This window comes from Cygnus olor, chromosome 3 (assembly GCF_009769625.2).
Source record: "Cygnus olor isolate bCygOlo1 chromosome 3, bCygOlo1.pri.v2, whole genome shotgun sequence".
Classification (NCBI taxonomy): domain Eukaryota; kingdom Metazoa; phylum Chordata; class Aves; order Anseriformes; family Anatidae; genus Cygnus; species Cygnus olor.
Window position 1 is genome coordinate 82,507,741 of NC_049171.1, and position 21,855 is coordinate 82,529,595.

The 21,855-nt window shown below is 39.4% G+C and overlaps 1 protein-coding gene across 3 annotated transcripts in view; it reads right to left on the reverse strand.

Annotated features, from left to right (window-relative positions):
* Positions 1-21,549, reverse strand: part of GREM2 (gremlin 2, DAN family BMP antagonist) — a 39,730-nt gene extending 18,181 nt beyond the window's left edge. Inside the window, exons 1-3 of one of the 3 annotated variants that reach the window (XM_040551868.1) lie at positions 21,256-21,549; positions 17,347-17,432; positions 15,577-15,636 (exon numbers count right to left, since the gene is read on the reverse strand). In XM_040551868.1, the coding sequence (XP_040407802.1) occupies positions 15,577-15,578 (2 nt within the window). In that variant the 5' untranslated portion in view covers positions 15,579-15,636; positions 17,347-17,432; positions 21,256-21,549. Of the gene's footprint in view, positions 1-1,680; positions 1,705-15,576; positions 15,637-17,346; positions 17,433-21,255 lie in introns of those variants that run through there. The other 2 variants (XM_040551869.1, XM_040551871.1) reach the window with 2 other exon arrangements.
* Positions 21,550-21,855: the final 306 nt, after the last annotated feature.

A 21,855-nucleotide genomic window follows, 5' to 3' on the forward strand; every position in this document is an offset into this window, starting at 1 on the left:
AAGGCAGACAAAGTTCAGGAGCCACACACAAGCTCCCTGGCTGTCCTGCTTTGTCAGGTGTATTTCACATGCATTTAACTGACACCACTGAGTAGAAGACGAACAGCATTAACTACTGCCAGACATCCAGAAATTCAGGCAGAGGGGGCACAGCTACTTATTTCTCACACAACCAGCTCTGCAACAAGATCTTCCCCATTTATGAATATAACCTCAGAATTTCAGTACCCACGTGAACCAGAAATAATTCAACTCACATCCTCCACACTGGGGGACTAAAAACTAAAAATTGCAGAAACAGGTAGAAGGAAAGTGCAGAGCACAATGAGCCATTACCCATACTTTCTGCTAAAGCTGGATAATTAGGTAGGGAATAAAAATAAAACTCCTGGACCTAGAGGAATTTACAAAAATAGAGCCCACCACTATTTTTCTGTGATTAGTCTTTGTGATGTGGAGCATGAGGTCCTGATTTAAGCTCCCTGAATTTTATCATTCTAACATATTAAAATAGCCATTTTTTCCCCAGTTTTCTGAATCTAAATGAAAATAATCACACACCTAAAGAATGAAAACCTATGTTTTTTTTCTCTTAATTTTACATTCTGATAATACTTCAGAACGTGAGTTCAAATACATATACTCAGCAGAACAGCACAACTCCACTTTCAAGTAAAGTAACAGCACAGAGAAAACCCTGTGTTTGACCTTGAGAAATAACCAAAACAGCGATTAATGTCAGCTGGATATATTTCTAATTGTAACCTGTGCCCCTTTGAGATAAAGCTTAAATCATCTCATGCTGTCATATCTAGTCCAGCTGGGGTGTAGTTTAATTAATTTAAACCGTGAGCCTTATAAGGTCCCTCTGCCCCTAGCCCCACCTGCACCACCTCCCCTCCACCCTCTCCTGCCTAGCACATAAGCATGCATGCATACACACACACACACACTCTCTCCTCGGTCACTCTGTGCCAGTACTAACAACCAAGCAGCCACACAGTCAGCAAGATAAGTTCACTGATCCAGCTGACAACTTTTTTTTGTTGTTTTGCCGACCGGCTTTCCAGCTGCCTACAAGATCAGTAGCACCGCTGGGGCCCCTGTGCCAGGCTGCCTTCAACCAGCTGTGACACCACACCCTGATACTCCCTCCAAACTGGGGCCTGGGAATGCTGTCACCCAACCTACCTGTTTCAGGGTGGAGGAGGCTAAAGGAGCCGAAAGGGTGTGGCTGATAAACATGGCGTTGACTGACAGAGCTGCGTGCTTTTGACTTCTGTATGGGATACATGGTCTTTATATCTAAACAGCGTGGTGGTAGGACTACAGTCTGTACCACAGCAGTGTGAGGAAATAAAATGATAATAATAATAATAATAATAGAATGTGAAGATTATATCATCTCCCCTATGGGCTTCAGCTGTCTAACCACACTAATACCATTCCAGATGCCCAAGGACATCTAATGTGTTTGCACAGGCTGGCACATCAGAGACAGGCCCTAATGGAGATGCATAGTCCTCCACAGTGGCCATCTGAAGCCAGGTGATAAACGTAAGGTATTCAAATGGACACAGGGCACAATTGCTGAGGCAAATGACTGTCTGCCAGAACCTCATTCTGCTGGAAAGGCACAAGGACTTGGTTTTTGCAGGTGTCAAACATTACAGCTCTTACAACTAGATTTCCAGAAGAGGTATGCACCATTTAACTCAGTTCCTCAATAGATATGGGATTCTTCAAAAGAGGATCTTGTATCTTATCTTGAAAATAAGCTCCGCAATTATAGTGTAAAACTAAATGTTAAAGATGGAAGAAGAAACATGTAGTCTAGCTGCTGCATTCTACTTTTTGACCTTTGAGTGTCTTACTTTGTAAGTTGAAAGGTTTCTTCCCCAAAGGCTTTGGAGTTCTAAGTGACTATACACAACCACTGGATAGACTGCATAGGAATAATCTACATGATATATGAAGTAATAAGGCTTTCTCCTTCACTCTTTCTCCATTAATCACCTGCCCTCCTCACCTTCCCTGCCCTAACACCACCCCTTGCTGGATTCTCCATGCCCAATCCAGAATCTACAATCTAAGGCTGGTGAGATGGCTCTTCTTCCTTTTTGTAAAGATGCTACATACTCATGCAATTCGCACTTTGCAAAATTGAACACTCTTCAATTTAGAACAAAGAAAGAAAGAAAGAAACAGAAACAAACAACAACAACAAAATGTGGCTTCACAAAAGAAGTTAGAGGGAAATAGTTTTCCACTCTCTTTCCAGGTAACAGATGAGCTAAAAAAGCTCATGAGACTGAAGAAATCTGCTGGTTGATGACCTGGAAAAAAAATCTATAAGAACTTATAACACAATTTGAATGCAAACATTTGCCTAACCTCCCTTTCATAATAGAGCACCAGAACCATAACCAAAGTTGTTCACTTGTTCTGGTTATTGAATTTACAATGTGAATTCACATTTTGCCCTTATTGGGCAAAAGCATAAATTGTGCATGCAGATGACATGATAAGATATGGAATGAGGATCCTAATGTATGCACAAGGGAGACAAAAGACATGTTTTACAGGAGAATTCATTCAACAGAATGCTGAAACAGCATATGAGCAGTCAGTGTCTAAGATGAAGCCTTCAATGCCAAAGGGGCACCAGCTTGTATCTCTCTCGTCTAGTCAAAGGCCACACATACCACAATGATAGGCCATCCAAAGGGCACAGAACATGTGCATTAAGCTTCTCTCCTGTCACTAAACAAAGGCATCTTGATTCTCCAAAAAAGGGAAGATTGTGTGTGCCACACAGGCTAATGTTTTTCAGCTAAAAATAGTTGGACATATGCATAAATATAATATACTTAATGGTCAACAGAGTGGGCCAAGCTCTCGTACAGATATGAATTCACACCATTTTAGTAATTTACATTCTGATTAAGAGAATAGAACCTTAAACTAACACTAAAGAAGCTAAGCAAACACTTAATACATGTCCTGTATTAAGATCAGATCCAAAAGCCTGTTGGAGTTACCAGATTTTAGAAGAAAAGAGTGATAACCCTACACAACAGAAAGTCATAAGCATCAGGGAACACACCCTATCCAGTTGTAATTAAAATTGAGGTGAAAATTTTATCATGGTTGGATAAATTTGCAGTTCTGGTCTGATGGTATTTAAATGGGGGAAAGCTGTCTACCATCTCAAATTTATAGCTTTTCTTTCTAATCAATAACTTCAAGTAATATTTATTCCTCTTAAATTAAGACTTAGTTTTTGTACTTCAATGACAGTCTGTTGCAACTTTTAATAAGTCAACTTCCATATATACATACCATGCTATATATTGTTTTTATGTGCAGTCATGTCATTCACAATGGTGGTCACAGTCACCAACCAGCCTGTCCCAATATGTCCCATATTAGGACAAGAGACTCCTAATTACCTGGAAACTTAAATAAATAAATAGATAATTAATCCCAAAGCAGAAGCTAACACTATTTATATGTAAATCTCTGAGGGAAAAAAGTCAAATCTATACCCACCATACTTTGATGGTCATCTTCAAAGGACATAAAAGACAAACCAAGGTTTGATTTTTGGATTCAAAATATGACTGCACAAGTGCATGCAGAAAAGTAACAGGCTATATGCGAGTTCTGGGCGCCATGATTCAGGAAAAACATGAAAATTTCTAGGGGCGGAGCAGGGAAGAGAAATGAGAACTTTTATGAACACAGAAGCTATAACAATGTGGCAAGATTGCAGAAATCAGGGATTACGAAGAAGCAAAGACAACAGGAATGATGTTACTACTTTCCAAATGCATAAAGGAAGGAGAAAAAAAAAAAAAAAATCTTTCTTTACCCTTCACGTATGCAAATGCAATAGTGCCTGCAAATACAATTTCAAACCATATTTCTATTAACGAAACTCATGATATACAGATAGTCAGGCACTGGAGTACATTTGCTTAAGTTTGTATACTCATCATCAGAATTATTAAGGAGAAAGTGATGCAAAAGGAGAAAAAAAAATCACCGCATGTCCCAGGAATTAATTTAGATAAAATGAGTCCTAACAAGCAGAAGATGAGGTAGATGACATCTCAGAGTCCCTTTAATTCCTTTTCAAGTAAATAGATATATATGTAGGTATTATATAGAGTAATTATTGTGGCCCAAATAACCAACATTTTAATAGATTTTTGCCTGGTTTTCTATCATTTTTCCTATCTTCCTAGACTTTTGTGTTTCTTGCTAGCTATCAATAGAAAGAAAGCATTGTTCTTTTTGCAGTACAGCCATAGAGGAATTTGCTATGGGCTCACTAAACCATTACTAAAAGCCATCCTCATGTTTAATGCACTGAAATCTACTAATTGTGAACCTACCAGGTTTATGATGCAGATATCATAAGATGTTTTCAGATCAAAGACTTAAATTGATTTATTTTGCTGTAGGCAGAATACTTAACAACTTGTCTCTGACAATGGAGGCCAAAACATTCTGGAGAATACCTAGAGTTTTCCAAAATTTATGTTATTTAGAGGAAATGTTGCCCAGTTTATTAGTTGAAGGATAAGAATGCCATTTATAAATCATTAGCAAGTAAGTGTCTAAAGTATCCTTAAATATCCATAAATCACACATACACACAGTTTTCCACATAAAACGTTACAGTACTTGCAAGTGTTCAGAGGAGGCAACAAAGGTGGTAGAAGGGCTGAAAGACGTTCTATGAAGAGATGCTAAGGACACTGGGTTGTCCAAGTCTGGAGAAAAGAAGGATGAGAGGTGGCCTCACTGCTCTCTGCAGCTTCCTGAGGAGGGGAAGTACAGAGGGAGGTGCCGGTCTCTGCTCCCTGGTCATCGACGTCAGGACACTCAGGAACAACACAAAGCTGCACCAGGGGTGGTTCAGATTGGACATTAGGAAAAATTTCTTCACCATGAGGGTGGTCAAACACTGGAACAGGCTTCCTAGAGAGGTGGTTGATGGACTATGCCTGTCAGTGTTCAAGAGGTATTTGGACAATGCCTTCAATAACATGCTTTAACTTTTGGTTAGCCCCAGAGTGGTCAAGCAGTTGAACTAGGTGATCTTTGAAGGTCCCTTCCAACTGAACTATTCAAAACTATTCTGTTCTGTTCAACTCTATTCTAAACCATGTTTGAGGACTGATTTCAAGACAGAAAAGTCAAAATTGCTGAATTAGTTGGTGTGAGTAGGTGATACCATAACAATAACCGAAGTACCTAACACCTGCTCCATCCCAGGGACTATGGCTGGGCACTGTGACAGACCATGGTTCAGCCCTAGTGGTATCACCATGGGGGCTTCCAGAACATTCTCCATTGGTCTCCACTCACTGATTCGAACAAGACATGTTTGATGGTGGCCTTTGCAATTCACTGTTTGTCACTTAGAGCCTAGATGCTGGCACTGCGTACCTCTGGCAGCAGCAGCAGCCTGGGGGCCACTGGCTGCACCATAGTTACCGTTGCCCATTAGGCAGGTAAATAGGTGGGGGAATGGAGAAATGGCCACCTCCTCTCATTGTATTTCAGACAGCAAGAGAAGCACAAAGGGCAAAAACAAGAGGTAAAGACCCTCAGCGAGAGCTGCTGGTCAAGCGCATAGCTAACCTGGCTCACATGTGCAGCTTGCTTTGGAGACGTGGTCTACAGGGCACAGAAGGCTTTTTCCCTTGTAATTTGGTATGTAAAGTGTTTCAGGAGCACTTTCATAACTCTCATCTGCTCTCAAATGTGGATGAGACAGGCATTAAATGATATATTGGAGTATGCTGGCATTAATAGTTTGATCCAAACTCCAGACATGGACACAATCATGTCCTCAGAGATGTGAGACAAACACGCTGAAGTTTACACAGCCCAAAACATCTGTATTGTCCTTGTGACAGCAAACACCCAAATTCTTCTCTGTTTGCAATACCTGTAATTAACAGGTGTGGAATAGTTTGTCAACAGTTGTCATCATGAAGCTATGATATTTGTTCTATAATCACAGTAACACCTTGTGAAGATGTATCCACTGTTGAACCCTCCCTTTCCCACAAAACCCAACAAATAAATAAATCAAGTTGTTCTCAAACTGTCACTAAACACACACTGGAATCAAATTTCAGTTTCCCATCTGCCTTGTTTATTCTCCCAAAATTGAGATAAGTTTAGCAATTTGATTTGCTTCTTCTTCTAATTCCCTAAAATTAGCCTTAAGAGTAAAGACATCTCTTCAACATTTTTATGAGGCACTCCTCCTTTACCCACGTATAGTCTAATATTTCTGAGTACATTATAGAGGTGAGGTGATATTGCATTGTGTGGTTTCCTAAAAGCCAGAGAACTCTTTCATCTATGCACAACTTCCAAAAAATAAAAGCTATTCTTTAGTAACTGCGTACAATTCTTCTAAGTAGTGTTGTTTCTCTGAGAAGACCAATGCTTCAGTATGTTTTTAAACCAATGTTATACTATATTATCTCATAACTTAAGGCAAAGTGATGATCAAGTGTTCACATTCTAACAAGAATTACATCCCTCATTTCCAAGGAATTGAAACAAAAGGAGTTTAATACAAGATGGAATCCTGAGGTATATTATTACAGTAGAGCATAAGATGAAATTGCAAGAATTCCTGAAATACTAGGCAATACTGCAGTGTTTGCTACCAACAAGAAGCCCCCAACACACCTTTTCACTGTGCCCAGTAAGTTCATAAAAGAAAGGGAAGGAAAGACGGAGGGTTCTCTGTAAATACTTAGCTAAATATTATTTGCATGCATTTATAGTATTTACATGATAAATATTGACTTTATTAAAGCAAGCAGAGAAAAATAATATTTTACTTCAATGGATCCAATAATTTTACTCCATTGGAATATCAATGCTGAGATCTTCAGGTTGAAAATACACAAACCAGGCAAAGATCTGTCTTTAGGTAGATTCTTTGATATCCACACAGCTCATGTGGATAAGAAAAGTACCATCATTAAAAATACCCAATCGGCCTGAAGTAAACAAGAGATGATTACAGACAAGTTACTGTGACAGAAGACAGATGAAAAAAATATATATAATACCAAAAAAAAAGTACCAAGAAGTAATTTGAAACAATAAATTAAAAATATTTTTGGTCTTGTAATAACTTGTGATTCCAGTACAAATTATCTTTCAATTCAGTATCACATTTCTTTTTTTTTTTTTTTTGTAAATTTGAAATTGCATTTTAATTAATTAAACTTCATCTGCATATACAGGTAAAAAAGAAAAAAAAAAAGAAAAAAGAAAAAAAAAAGATGAGGGGAGAGGAAACTCCACAAACATCTGTTTTCTGTAATGCACCACATAAATCTAGACTAGTATTCCTTGGATATACAAGAGCACCAGTAGCTGAACAGGTTCTGTAAACAATGGCTAAAAAGTTATCCCCTGAAAGTGCTTGTAAGGATGAACAACTAACCTCTTTTTAAACATGTACAGACTAGCAAAATCAGTCCGGAAGCTCAGGTGAATTCCATAAAGCCATGTATCTGCACACTCGTGTTTTCTTCATTGAACTTCCTTTCCTCCTCCTTACACCGGTGCTATACAAGAACACGAGTCCTGGGATTCCTCTTGAGTGCAATTACATTGTGCCAAAAACATCATCATTAACATCTTGCTTGCTATCACCTCCTACCAGTGTTCAAGTGTATTCCATGTAGATCAATATCTGTTTGACTATAAAAGCTACAGCTGAACACAACCCCCGCTTTTTTTTTTTTTAAAAAAAAAAAGCTCTAACTTTAACATTTTAGTTGTACAACTGCCGTGGAAGCTAATACGAAAAACAATGAAGTACAATCAGAATCACCTTATACCCAACTGATTTACAACCCTGGATTCAACCAAATTAAGATCTGTCCTATAATGTTTCCTTTAGAGATGTCAGACCTTCTGAAGTCATTATGATCAATTTCAGCAATGGCAATAAATAACAGTCTATTTTTCTGAAGCTAATGGTAACTTTCCCACAATGTGTGCATTATTTGTGTGGTTCATAACACCAGTGCCTTGTTTGGTACAGGTTTGCTGCAAGGATTAGGTTTTTGACATTTGGCTGTAGCAGGCAAATCAAAGAAAAAAAAGGCTGATCCTAACCTAATGCAATACTAATACATGCAATACTCATGCAATACTAATACAGTATCAATGAAGAATCTAGTGTCTGTGTTGCTTTGTGTACACAGTTTCCAACCAAACTTCAGCCCTGTAAAATTAGTGTTTATACAGCCATGTCTATCTTATACTAAAATCATATTCAGTGATCATCATTTGTAAAACCTCACAAGTACCTGGGAAATCCCAACAGCCTCCGCAAGGCTCACCAGCTCTGAACTGTGACATTCTGGCCACCAGCACCGGGGACCATTGCTTGTGTGAGGGCTTGACTGCAGGTTGGGGGAGGGTGTAAAATGTGTCTAGCTGTACTTTGGATCTGATTACATCTTCTTATAGCTCTGAGGATTTTATCACCTTTAGTTCCAGAGTGTAACTTAACCTATGCATTCAGCCCTCATAATGATCCTCCCTAGCCTTCAGCTGCACCTTTTTCCTTACAGAGGGAAAATCTCAGCAAATGCATCCAAAGATGGGAGCATTAAGTGTTCTGCAGCATTCCTCAATCTATCATCCTTTTCCCTCAGCACTTACCTTCTGCAAGGCTTGTCAAGTTCAGACACAGTCAGCTTAATCTATCTTCACAGCTTGACACACTCAATGAGAACCCTGCAAATTTCTCGATCACCTTTGTAACGCTGAGCAGAGGAAAGTCTAAGTACTCTAAAATATAGGATTAAGGTGAATTGCCCAATATTAAGCAAAAGTTTGTGGCTCCATGTTACCAAACTAGTAACCTGACATTGTTATTTGTAGAGTCATTTGACCTTCATAATAAGCCAGTCTTCTGCATAGTGAAAATAGGTGGAAGGAAAGAAGGCAAAGGCTACTTTTATCCTCCACATATCTGAGCAGTGCCAGAGGTGACGGATACATTCAGATTCTCCATAAGTTACTCTGAGACTATGCTGAAACACCCAGAATAAAAACAAAAGGCTTTTTTCTTTGATTTATGCATGTGTCAAGGTTTTATTGCAAGTCGAAGGCATGGAAGGTTGGGCTAAATAAGCATATTTTAAGTAAAGGGTAAGCTGATATGAGAAGGTGATCCAGAGAGAGAGGCAATGTTCCAGCTATTCTTGATTAGTTATTTTTCAAATTGGGCAAAATAACTTAACCCCATGAGCAAAAACAGAGAAAGAGAAAATGGCTAAATACTTAACCTTTCCCCATGCTTCCAGCATGTCCCGGAGAGTAGACCAACAAACAGGAGCAAACAAAAGTTAGAAGTGTGCAACCCTCTTTGCAGACACCAATTACTGCTCTCTTAAGATTCAAAAACATGCTAAAACTTATCTTTTCCATTTTCCCCTTCACATTTCTTCTACAGACCTCCAACTACAACTTTGTATCCGGGAAATTATGTCATGCCACAAGACGATTTGAAGAGACACTGCTGTCTCAACATACCACGAAGATGACTAAATAGTGACAAAGTAAATCATCCCTCAAAGATAAGTCAATAGTGAATAAGTAATTTTATCTGTCAAGAATTAACATGCAATGAATACTTGGAAAGGTTACTCAACATAAAATCTGTTAGCAGTTAGACGTGAGTTCCCCCACATATGCTAACTAAGGAAGCCTGCAAAGGAATAGATCCTATTTGACTTCTTGATGAAAAGCTTTAACAACAGCAAGTGGTATGTATAAACCTCTAGAAAAGGATTATATCCTAAGAGATTGTTAGCTTACAGACAGATATCTTACAATAAAGACATACTTCTTAAGCATTTCTCAGGAAATTTGTTCACTTTCCATTTAAAATATTTGAAATGACTAGTGAATGAGTGAGTTTATGATAAATAAAAAAATAGTTTATGATGAATAAAAAAACTAAAGGTGGTTAAAAAATTGACTGAATAAAAGAAATACTCTGATGCCATAAACAGTTTGGAATTTAACTTGCAATTAAAGCTGACAGACCACTTAAAAGCTTACCTTGCTTTTCACTTCTGTTACTATTTGCATTTTTCTTTTTTCTTTTTTTTTTCCTGTTATGTAAAGGCAGTAATCTTTCCATTTTTTTCTTGAATATACTTTTCAAGTTCTTTTATATACTTCTAGCATGTTATCATATCTGTCCTACAAACTCTGTGAATGCATAGCTTATGATGTTTTAAAAATTCTATTTAATTAAAAGAAATTGGGAGTCCTGATAAAATGTGCAAGCTGCAGTTGTATATCCTGAAATCTAGGCTGTAAGTATACATCATTTAAATTTTCCTATCTTCTTGAATAAATAGATCCTCCAAGGTTTCCCAGAGAAGATATATTTTACATTACTTGGGCTATCCAAAGAATGTTTTTGCCGCTCTGTGCAATTAGAGCTGGAAGTGCATTTATCTTGCTATAAATAAGGTGACTCTTAAAGAATGAAGTTCAGAAGTGTTAATTTCAAATCTTTAGTGAAGATATCTTTGATAGGGTAACCCCACATCTCAAAGTAACTAGTTTAGTTTCACTCAAATTTGAAATAAATTCTGACATTTATAATATATGCAAATTTGCAAAAAAAAAAAAAAAGTGGAAAATATGATAGAATAATTGCAGAATTATATTGAAATTTTTATTATAAAACCTAAGTATTTATATAGCTGTTTTGAAAGTTTCCATTTATGTATGATGTCAACTCAGAGCTACTCCTAAAATCACATTGAGCAGAAGTATAACTTAATTGTTCAGAAACAGTCCATGTATGGAATCACTCAGTTCTTCAGAAGCAAATCCTCTCTTTCCAACCATACAAATGCTTAGTATATACTGGTTCAAAAGAGAAAAGTGAAAAGAGAAAAATGTGAAGGCAATTAACTGTTGTTGTCTCTTTTTTTTGCTACAGTAAAAAACATACTTTACAGATACCTTGTGTAAACCATGAACAAAAAATTTGGATACACAAGTTTAGAAGTAATAACTAATGAAGATAGCAGAGCAATTCACAATGGCAGATCTTCCCACTTTATAGAAGGCATAGTTAGTAGTGCCTTTTTTTTAAGCATAAAAATATTTTTGCATTGTATTAAAGCACTGTTCCACTCCTCTTTAGAGGAATTAATTTAATCCAGTGTGCGCAAATTTGCATTAGAATTCACATCCTTATAGGCCTTGCAGTAAGGCAAACATCGTTTGTTTTTTTACATTTATACATACAGTCATGACAACCTGTTTTACATACTATTCATATTCATATACAGATATAACACTGTATTAAGCATTGTAATAGAAGAATTCTAGCCTTTTTTTTTTAAAGTTTTAATTTACAGTAACAGTTTTTACAACCTATAAAGCAACCCATGAGACCCATGAGTTCAAACAATGATAGCAATAGCCTTTCTCATTGTTCAGTATATTCAGGAATGCTGGTCTTTGGGCTCTCTTCAATAGCAACCTTATTCAAGATCTTCCACACTTACCACTGAGCCTGTATACCTACCTGCTGCTTGAACTAGACTACTAATGCCACTCAGCACTAATGGGGTTTTCAGGCTGCCATACAAGGATTCTGCACTTAGTAGCGCTGCCAGCTAGAGAACACGAAATGTTTTGAACACACGCAGCACAGTTTATAAGCCAGTTTCACATAGATTTTGATTGTACCATTTAGACATGACAGGTGTCACAAAGAAAGTTTATAGCAGAATTAAGAAACAACCAAGTGCTTAGGAGCAGAGCCAAGGGCAGAATGACCATTTCAACACAAGTTTAGACTTTCGCCTACCTAAAGTGACACCGCAGCCATAGGCATCGTAACAAGGAAGCAATACTTCTTGGACCATTAATGCATTTAAGAGACTATTAGGTTTTGCCACCCCAAAGAAATTGGTCATGAGATGAAACCAAAAGTCCATCACAGGAGATTCAGGAAAGGCTTACAACTAGCTAGAAGACAACACTTTTTTAAAAACAAAAATGAGTTGTGACTCTTATTCGAAAAAGTCCACCAGCATTGATATCTGACCGATGGGATATGTTAGCAGTTAGTATCATGCATCAAAATGTTAACAAAGTTATAGTGGATTTTGATTACTTACTTGAGGCATGGTAAAACAAGCTAGTTTTCAAATGTAGTTAGCGCTTTCTAAGGAAAATGAAAAAATATCCTGGGGGAAAACAATCACATTTGGAGCCCTTCATAACCAAAATATCTTATATTACAGTTCGCTTTTATTGACTAATGAAGTGTCTCTTTAACTAATATAAAACAAACCATCCATATGCTTATACGACAATAAAAATGGATTCTTAGGATTTTTTTTCTGTTGTCCTGTAAACAGTAAAGATAAACATAAAGCCAAGATAAATACAGTGAAAAATATGTTTCAATATTCTCAACAGATACATCTAAATTTCAGCGTGAGGGGAAAGAAACAAGTACTCCGTTAGCACCCAAACGCCCTATATTTTACACATTCAGAAAAAGTTAACAGCTTAAGTCAATCATGTTTGACCGCTATACAGTTATTTATACGAGTAAATGAAGCTGGCGTCCGAGTGGGGAGATGAACTGGCAACTTGCCGCAGCCTTGAATTACAATTTGTATATAATGGAGCAAACTGCAAGCGCTCTGATTGTAGCCTATCTATGTGGATGAAGCTAAGCAGAAGAGCTCAAATAGGCAACATTCTGATTTGATTAACGATAAAACAAGATAAAGATTTCTTCAGTCTTCAGGTGAAGTTGCCCAGGACAGATCTGAAGAAGAACTCGGACCCCCATGACCAGACTGTCAGCAGAGTTACATAGACAACTTTATCTCTTGAGACAGGAAACCCTTGTTACAGACTTCTCAGCCATGAGCCTGCAGTTCTGCTGTCTGAACAGAGCAGCTAAACCCAAAGTGAAAATTCCTGTTGTTGTTGGCAGTCTCAGAGGCTCCACAACACTGGACTGCACCATGGCCATCATTGCTATAGAGAGGCACAGATCATAATGAAATAGCTGGGAAAGGTCATTTTCAGTGATTCTACAGTTTTTTAAAGATCATTTTACATAGGACAGGAACAAAGGAGAAATGAAATTGTTCCTTCTTAGAACAACTGTGTTGAACAGACTAAATGAGTTTGTTTTTTTTTCAGACTTGAATATCTGGGAGTAGATTAGCTGTTCACAGTGCACGTTATATGAATGGCAGAAGTTAGTGTTCTGGAGGGACTTTACAGAGAACATACAAATCCATACATTTCATACAAAAGAAAAGAAAAAGATCCTTGCTTTTTAGGCTCTTTTGTAAAAAAAAAAACCATATATATATAATAAAAAATAAATAAAATAAAAGCTGAGAGCAGCTTAGAAATAAGCTGATTTCCCTAACTGCCTGTTTATCAAACAACTGTATTACCACACAGCATGAACAGCTCACAGCAGTAGTTTCCATAACCAACAGTGCCTCTATCCTACAGTTCCTACTAATTCCCTATAAATGTTGGGAATAGTCCACTGGCCTTTTCTGGTTTTCAGAAATACAAAGTGATTAGCTGACCATTTTTGCAAATGACACTTTGGAGGTGATTAAAACATTTACAATAGTAGTTTATGTATTGTATTGTGATTATGCATCCAGTCTTGATATTTCCTCCATATGTATGTCATTCATAGCAGAATTACTTCATTCTATTTTACTGATACACAGCACTTGTGTACGTGTAAAAAGGCAGGTATCTGGTGACCTCTTAATATGTATTTAGGAATGGAAATTCATCCCTGTGGCCTTTTCTTTCTCCTGAATTCACTCTCTAGTTCAAACATTGGCCAAGGCACAAATAAACAAACATTAGTAAATACGAGAGTGGACTGCCATTGCTTCTCAACAGTAGAGTCTGCCAGTATCAGATATGGATCCAGAGATATTGCTGGGTTTGCCTCTTCCAGAATAAATTTTCCAAGGAGCTACACCCTCGTCTAGCTTGCTTAGATTCTGAAAATCACTGTTTATGACTGTGGCTATAATATTTGACCTACCCTGAAGTGCCAGGAATCAAACCACAGACTTTGGAAAGCAACAGGATCCATAAGTTCCAGACTCCTCAGTTTGAGAGTCTATGGTATGAGAGTCCCAGTTCTAAGCCACATTGATGGCTATGCCAGAATAACGCTTCGGATTCTGCAAATCACATCCATATTGTGAAGTCTTTCAAAGTCTGGCATAGTCTTAAATGGACAACAAATCTGTTTGTCGGATAAAGTCTGAACTGCTAAATAAATAGCGATAAGTTTCCTAATACTACTGGGCAGAGTGTTCCTGCAAGTACAATACGTGTTTATCAATTTCCCACTGAGCTAGCGTTGACTTCCAAATTTCCATTAATCCTATTATAGTAAACATAGTACGGCCCTCTGGCAAACAAGAGTAACATTCTTCCTGTAATATCATATCCTTCTTTTAAAGAAACCTTAGAGATGTCCAGAAAAAAACTAGGCTTGACTTGGAATGACACAATAAAGTTGTTTCCAAAAAAGCTTAGGTTTTATAAAATATTAGATTTAAAACTAAAAAAAGAAACAAGCAAACAAACAAACAAAAAAAAAAACAAACAACACAAAACAAAACAAGATTATTTTTATAAAGGGTTAATTGGCAATTTCTGATAGGTATTCAATATAATGTTTGCAAGTATCATACTTTAAAATCAGTTATCAAAACACTAACATAAAAATATTTTTTCTAGAAGCAATCTACTGAAGGCTGAAGGATAAAGCAACTGGCATTTTGGGTGTAGAATTCAGAAAATAATAAACTTTAGCTTGTGAAAGTATTTTTTCAGTGCTCCATCAAGAAGAAAGAACATAAAGTGCAGAGAACTTAAAAAAATAAAAAAGTGGATAAAGAAAAACAAATGGATTTGTTATGGCACAAATTGTATTTAAAGCTTCTTTTCATCTGGTAGGAATTTATGGTAGACAAAGGTGGGATTTGTCTTACAGTTATTAATACAAACAAATGAAAAAGAAAAAAAAAAACACAACACAACCAAATAAACGAAAAAATAGATCAAGCTGTTGAATAACATCCTGTAAAATGAATGAAGGGACTTTGGAAATCTTAAAGCAAGATAGCTTCAGATGACAGAAACTAGCTCAACTTCCAGCCATATGCATTTCTCTCGGCGCAGGGACATTATAGAAAAAAGAGTCATCAGATATAATAAAAATAGCATACAATGGTGCTATTTTCAAATATTTTCTGTGATTTTATAAAGCTTTACATTTTCCTAATAATCAGTTTATGTTACATTTGAATCTTCAGTTTCAGATACCATTAATAAGTCACAAGTTTTGGGCTATGATTTTACTTAAGGACCAGCCTCAGTAAGGAATGGAAGAAATAAATCAACAATCTTGCTCTACCTACATAGAATCTAAGGTGCTTATGATTTGTAAGTACTCACATTTAGGAATATCTGGGCAAAAGCTGTTCTCCCTGAAGTACTGGGCAAAGTTTCCATGGGCTTCATTAATGAAAAATATAGACCAAAGTCAAAAAACATGCTTAGCATAAATCCATTGCGTGCCATAATCTGAAAGGTGTCAGCCAAAGAACAAATTAAATCAAAATACAAATGATAGCCACCTCTCCCTTCATTAGGAGACTTTACTGGATGTATCCATTAAGTCATGCAATAGTAACACAGAGTATGTTCACATATTTCCCATCTTCTCTGCTGTCAACCTCTTCTTGTTCCTAGGAAAGGACACTGAGCTCCAAATTATGTTGACGGAACAGAAACTGACAAACGATAGATGGTTCATAACAAAAAACATGCCTAGAGCAAGGAAGTCTGACATCTGAGAGCTGGGATGTTTTCATTTCGGATAGAAGCTCTGACCCACTATTTACACCCCTGTCCCAATCTCTCCCACATATTTTAGATGACTACTTTCCAGATGTTATCTGTATGGAGACTGGCCAGATTTATGGGCAGGATCCTGCTCAACTCTAGGCCAAACTAGTGTTTTGGCCTCACTGGAAATGAGATTAGGTTGGAGACTTGCACCAGGAAAAAACTGCAGTTTCTTGCCAGAAACAGTCATGCAGAATTTTTACAATGCTGTTTATTTTTTGGTTAGCACTACTGTAGAATATCAGGCTATTTAGTGCTAGCATAATAGCACTTAAGCAGACTAATAGAATAGACTACACATGGCTGTAGTCCATAACAAAACTGCATAAAAATGAAGAGAGGCAGCTAGCTCACTCGTAGCACCAGCACAATAAAGTTTTCCATTCTAACAAGTGTTTGTACAAGGCAAGGTCAATAACGCATTCTTCATGAGTTGTAAAAATGTTGTTTCCAAGTTTTAAGAGAAGTTAAAAATTTAGGAAATTTTTAAGATTTATTGCTGTTAAATACACAGTCTGATGTTATATTTGTGCATTGCCCATCACACTCAATAAAAATTGTTTCCAAAATGAAATTTGGAGGGTAAATGATATATTTTCCTTTCCCAGGGTATTTTTGTTCTCCGACTTCCTTAATGCAAAATAGGCAGAAATGTAATATTTATGAGACTTTTTGTATTTGAATGCATAACAACTTTAATTTCCTCTGAGTTTCACTACAAATGATAGTTTCTTCAAATACTCACTTCCTATACAGTAATGACTTTGAAACTGTCCAAAATGGGAAAAATGTACCTTTTTGTTTCTATACAGAATCTTGTAGTGAAAACAGTAGCATGCATATTTCTATATTCAAAATACATTTATGATATAATTCTATATGGCAGTATAGCCTCTAAAACACTGACCTTCATAAATCCCTTTAATTTTATGACTAATCTAAAATATGTTGCTATAACTATTATATGCTTTATAAAGACAACAATAACAGAAAAAATATATATATGCAAAATGTCATAGATAAACATGGTTATACTCACAAGAAAAAAAAATGAATCTGAAAGGTAGATGCTGTAAGATGACTTTTTGAAAAAGGGCAGTTTATGACTAAAGTTTCCATGGTTGTATCACATTGGATATTGAAAGACAGATTACCTTGTGTTTTACAGCAAGAAAGATTCTTAAGGTCTGTTTCCCTTTCTGAAGCAGGCTTCAAAAATCTTTTATTAAAAAAAAAAAAATCATAAAAGGCTTAATGCACTGAGAACAAAAAATACCATGTTTTCAAAGTGGCATATGCATAACCCAGATAACTCACCTTAAAATCTGCTCTTTACCCTCCATAGCAGCTCTACTGGAATAAGGTTTGGAGTAGAAAACCTCTAGTAATAGAAATATAGTCATCTGAGAAACAACACAAAACAAAACAAAAACTCTTTTGTTTTTCAATTCATATTATTCTGAATAGCACAACATTTTCTGCATTTTAAAAAGAGTTTGGAGCAGTCACAGTGATGCAGAACAAGGAGGATATATATATATATATATCATTCACGATGCACACATAAAACCCTATGACTTACAGTATGAACCCCATGAATATGTGCATAAAACTGTAGTGTCAATAAGAAGCCAAATTTTTGCAGGAATGACAAACATCTTCTGCTATTGAGTAAAAAGTATCTGAGCGTTAATGGATCTAATAATATATTTTCTAGTCAGAAATGTTTTCATACAAAAGATAATGGATTATAGTTAACAAAATCTTATATATGTATATATATTTGTAATATTTTTCAGAATAGCAGCAAACTAAAGAAAAACAAGAAAGTGCAAAAAGTCAGCCAAATCACCAAAGAAACAGAGACGTGTTTTCATCTTTAAAGTGAAAACTGCACACAAAGATGCTTTAGAATGTTGTAATCAGAAGCTGTAAGTGGATGTTTCTGAACATCTATCTGGGCATCACATATTCCCACCTGCCTGGGACAACTGGACTGTATGGCCACACTTTCTTTCTCTTGATGTGCTGGGGCACGGGAATGGCCAGAACAGGCTGCACCTTTTTCAAAGGGATGTTTCTGGTGTGTTATGGGAAACATAGTCAGGCAAGATGCTGCGCTCACAAAACACAACGCAGCATTTCTAAATGACAGTTTTTACATTTCAAGCCAACATTTTTCACTGTTTCCATACGAAATGAGGAACATAAACACAGCCTTGTAAACCTTCACACGTGCCAGAGTATGGCCAATGGCAGGGAAGCAGACATAAAGAAGCATCAGTTGTCTTTTTCTGAGCACAACTGTTGTGTTCACATTCACCAGGCAAGCACAAGGCTATGTTATCCGAAGTTCTCACTCAAAAAGGTCTGCAATCACATACCAGACTATTAAAACACACAGACACACACAAAACAAACAAACATACAAACAAAAAGTCACAACTACCACCTATCCATCTTCTTTTAAAACTGAAATGTTCTCGGTGTGTGTTCATACAAATTAGGCTGCCACAGCTTGTTTCAGGGTCGTGCTTTCCCACAGAGCCAGAATGAGCTTCTCGGTAACACATCTGCAGGCAATGGTGCCAGGAGCAGGGAACAGCCAACACCCCAGGGAAAGATGGCGAGTGTCTGCTCCAAACTGTGCTGTGTATCAGCACTGCAAATTGACTACGTCTATGTTAGCAAGCAGCACAGCCCAACAGGAACAGAAATATCGAGCAAAACAATTATGTGCGAGAGACTTTGTGTCAATGCTAAATGCATTTCCTAGGGTTTTACTTCAGGCTAGCTCTGGTCTGGTCCCACGGACTGAATTTCCAGCAATGACTCAAGCACATCTTCCAGTTTAGATTCATCCTAAAGGAATCCAGCTGGCCCACCATGAGGTATACGGAGATGGACAATAAGTGGGAACAACTGGAAGACTGGCGTCAAAAGAGCACTCCTGATATGAACCACAACCCTAATATAAATGCAGAACCACACCCACGAGCATCTGTGAAAGCGAAGTGAAAGAGCTTGTTGTGCAGCTCTTGAAGAGACTCTTCAGATGTCAGTAAATCTGCACGGCGACTTCGACTGCTCAGGTTCGTACTCCTACATGCAGTGCTACTAAACTTATATTGAAATAGTTCTAGCTCAAGCATCAGATGCTGGTAAGTTGGAATTTGCCAGTTACCAAGTTTATCAAGAAAAATCACAGCAGGACTGAACTATTTATTACAAAAGGGGATGGCCCAGATCTACTTGATTTACACTTGCATAAACATTGACAAATGATGACTGAAACCCATCAGTTTCCACAGGACTGGATATATCTATATACCTCAGCTGGCAATTCAGATTATTTTTTACCCTCACCTGGTACTATGGAAAGAAACAAAAATCCCCTCAGTTCAATTCTTCAACTTCCTATGCATTTGTTCTATTCCACACTGAAAGTCAGGTTTCATGACAGTCTATTTGAAAGACAAACAAAAAGTAAATAGATCAGCTAAACCAATCAGCTCAAAATCTAAAGTTAATGGCATTTATTTTTGTGCCACCCTTTCAGAGCCCCTTCTGATGCTTTTCACTGCCTTCACGCCCCTTATCATCCTGCACGGGAAGTTGAGCAAACCTCGCTGTTACCAGACACGCTTCCCCCCGAGCACCAGAGCTCTGCGTGCACAGTGGGCGGCAGGAGATGCAAGAAAGCAAAATGCTACCAGCTAGATCTGTCCCTCATTCCACAACACATTTAGCAAATGGGTCTGCCCTCTTCAGTTTCACAGTAATCACACACAGTTTTTCAGAATTTAGGACTTTGCTGCCCTTCTTGGACAATGGCAGTTCACGGGGACTGTGCAAGAAAAGAGAGGTCCCTTGCTCTGAGCCTCGGTACTGAGACTGAACCCTGATTCCCAGTAATAACCAGACTTCTTGCTTCTGCTCAGTTATTTTGTAAGGGCTCTGCTATCAAATCTTAGAACAGTGTTGTTTCTCCTCAGTATTTGCAAAAGCCAGCCTGGAAACTATGCATGAAGGTTAGCAAGTGAAGCATCTGTGTCAAAATATACCAGGCAGCACATACTTCTTGAGTTCAAGCAACAAATTAATCCCCTTAGGAAGCACAGTATCTGTATTGTATGGCGGGAAGTAAGGACTCTAAAGTCATGCTGATTTCTCCCTGCTTTAGTGAGAAACAGCCTTGAAGCGGCCTGATAAGCAGCCTGCTAATTAGGGCCGTGTGCGGGCACTGCCGCTTCTTGCACCTGTTGCTTGGTGATTCCCAGGAGGGCTATGGGATTCCTGGCCTGTGGGGTTTTCCTCGGGGGATGTCTGCCACTGCGGTGGTAAGATGGAAGCTCACCTGGTGGTGGTCATTGGGCTTTCAGACAGTTTATTCCCCCCGCTTTTGCAAAAAAGAGAGGTTTAACTTGTTACAAGCTGTTAATTTCATCCTCAAAAATCCACCGAAAGTTATATAACCGCTTTCACAATAGCGAGCTAAAAATAAGAGTTGTTCAGCCAAATGCCAGTGCAATTTTTTACAGGACCTGTGACTCCAATTCTGCAAGACCTGTGAGAATGCAAATATTTCCTTAGCTTCAGCACAAAGTCAGGTGGGCGCTCCTTGTGAGACAAGACGTGGGTTTGGATCATTACCGTCATTCGCACGAGGAACAAGCGGCATATGTATGCACTTGTATGGATTTCCAGCGCCCGACTTAAAGTAGTGCTGTTCGCTCTTGGAGCTGATCCCTCCTGGGCTTTCATAATCACAACCCATCATTAACCCAAAGCAAAGAAAGCACGGTACAAAGGGGCACAGGTTTCAAGCGCGACGGGGTGGCCGGCTTTTCTCTTTATTTTTTTTTCTTTCTTTTTTTTTCTTTTTTTTTTTTTTTCATATTTTGCTGCTCCTTCCCCTCGGGAAGCGTGGGGATGGGACGCCGAGGGGCTTGTGCCCCGCAGGTGACTCGGAGCGAAGCCGCCGAGCCCCGGCGCTGCCGGGACCCGGCCCCAGCGCCCTTGGGCACGGAGACGCCCGCGGGGCCCCGCGTTGCCCCCGGCGGGGCCCGCGCACAGAGCGCGCCCGGGGGCGGCGCCGCGGGGCGGCCCCGCGATGTCAGCACCGCGACGGGTGTCGGAGGGCAGGGGGCGAGGAGGAGGAGGAGGAAGATGGGGGGGAGCGAGCGGGCGGCCGCGGGCCGGTGCCGGCTCGGCGCCCCCCCGTACCTGTAGCGAGGCGGGGAAGGGTCTGCGGCGCGCTCCGTCCTGCCGGCTATAGATCCAGAGGCGGCGTGCAGCGGGGTCGCCGTCGTCGCCCGCCGGCGGTGGTGCGCAGCCCCGGCGCGGTGCGGATGCCCATAGGCGCCCGCTGCGGGAGCGCGGTGCCCGGAGCGAGCGAGGCGGCTTCGCCGGGTCCCGGCTGCGGAGGGGGGAGCTCGGGACTGGCTCCTCTCAGCCACTGCCCGAGGAGAGGATCAAGTCCCAGCTTTCGATTGGCTCCGGTGGCCAAACAGCTCACACCAGCCTCCCTGCCCGCCCGCCCGCCCGCCCGGCTCCCCGCCCGCCTTCCCTCGCCGCCGGCAGCACACGCTCCGCTCGGCCCTGGCAGCCCCCGGGCTGTGCGCGGCCCCGCCGGCACGACGAGCCCCCCGCCGGCACGACGAGCCTCCCGCCCGCCCCCGAGCCCCCCGGCCGTGCCTCCGCGGGGGGACCGCCCGCCCCGGCTCCCCCGGGAGAGCACCCGCGGGTCCCCCGCACGCCGTCCCCCCCCTCGGGCCTGAGGACCTGCGCTCTAAGCGCCTGTGACATTCGGTGTCATGCTCGAGG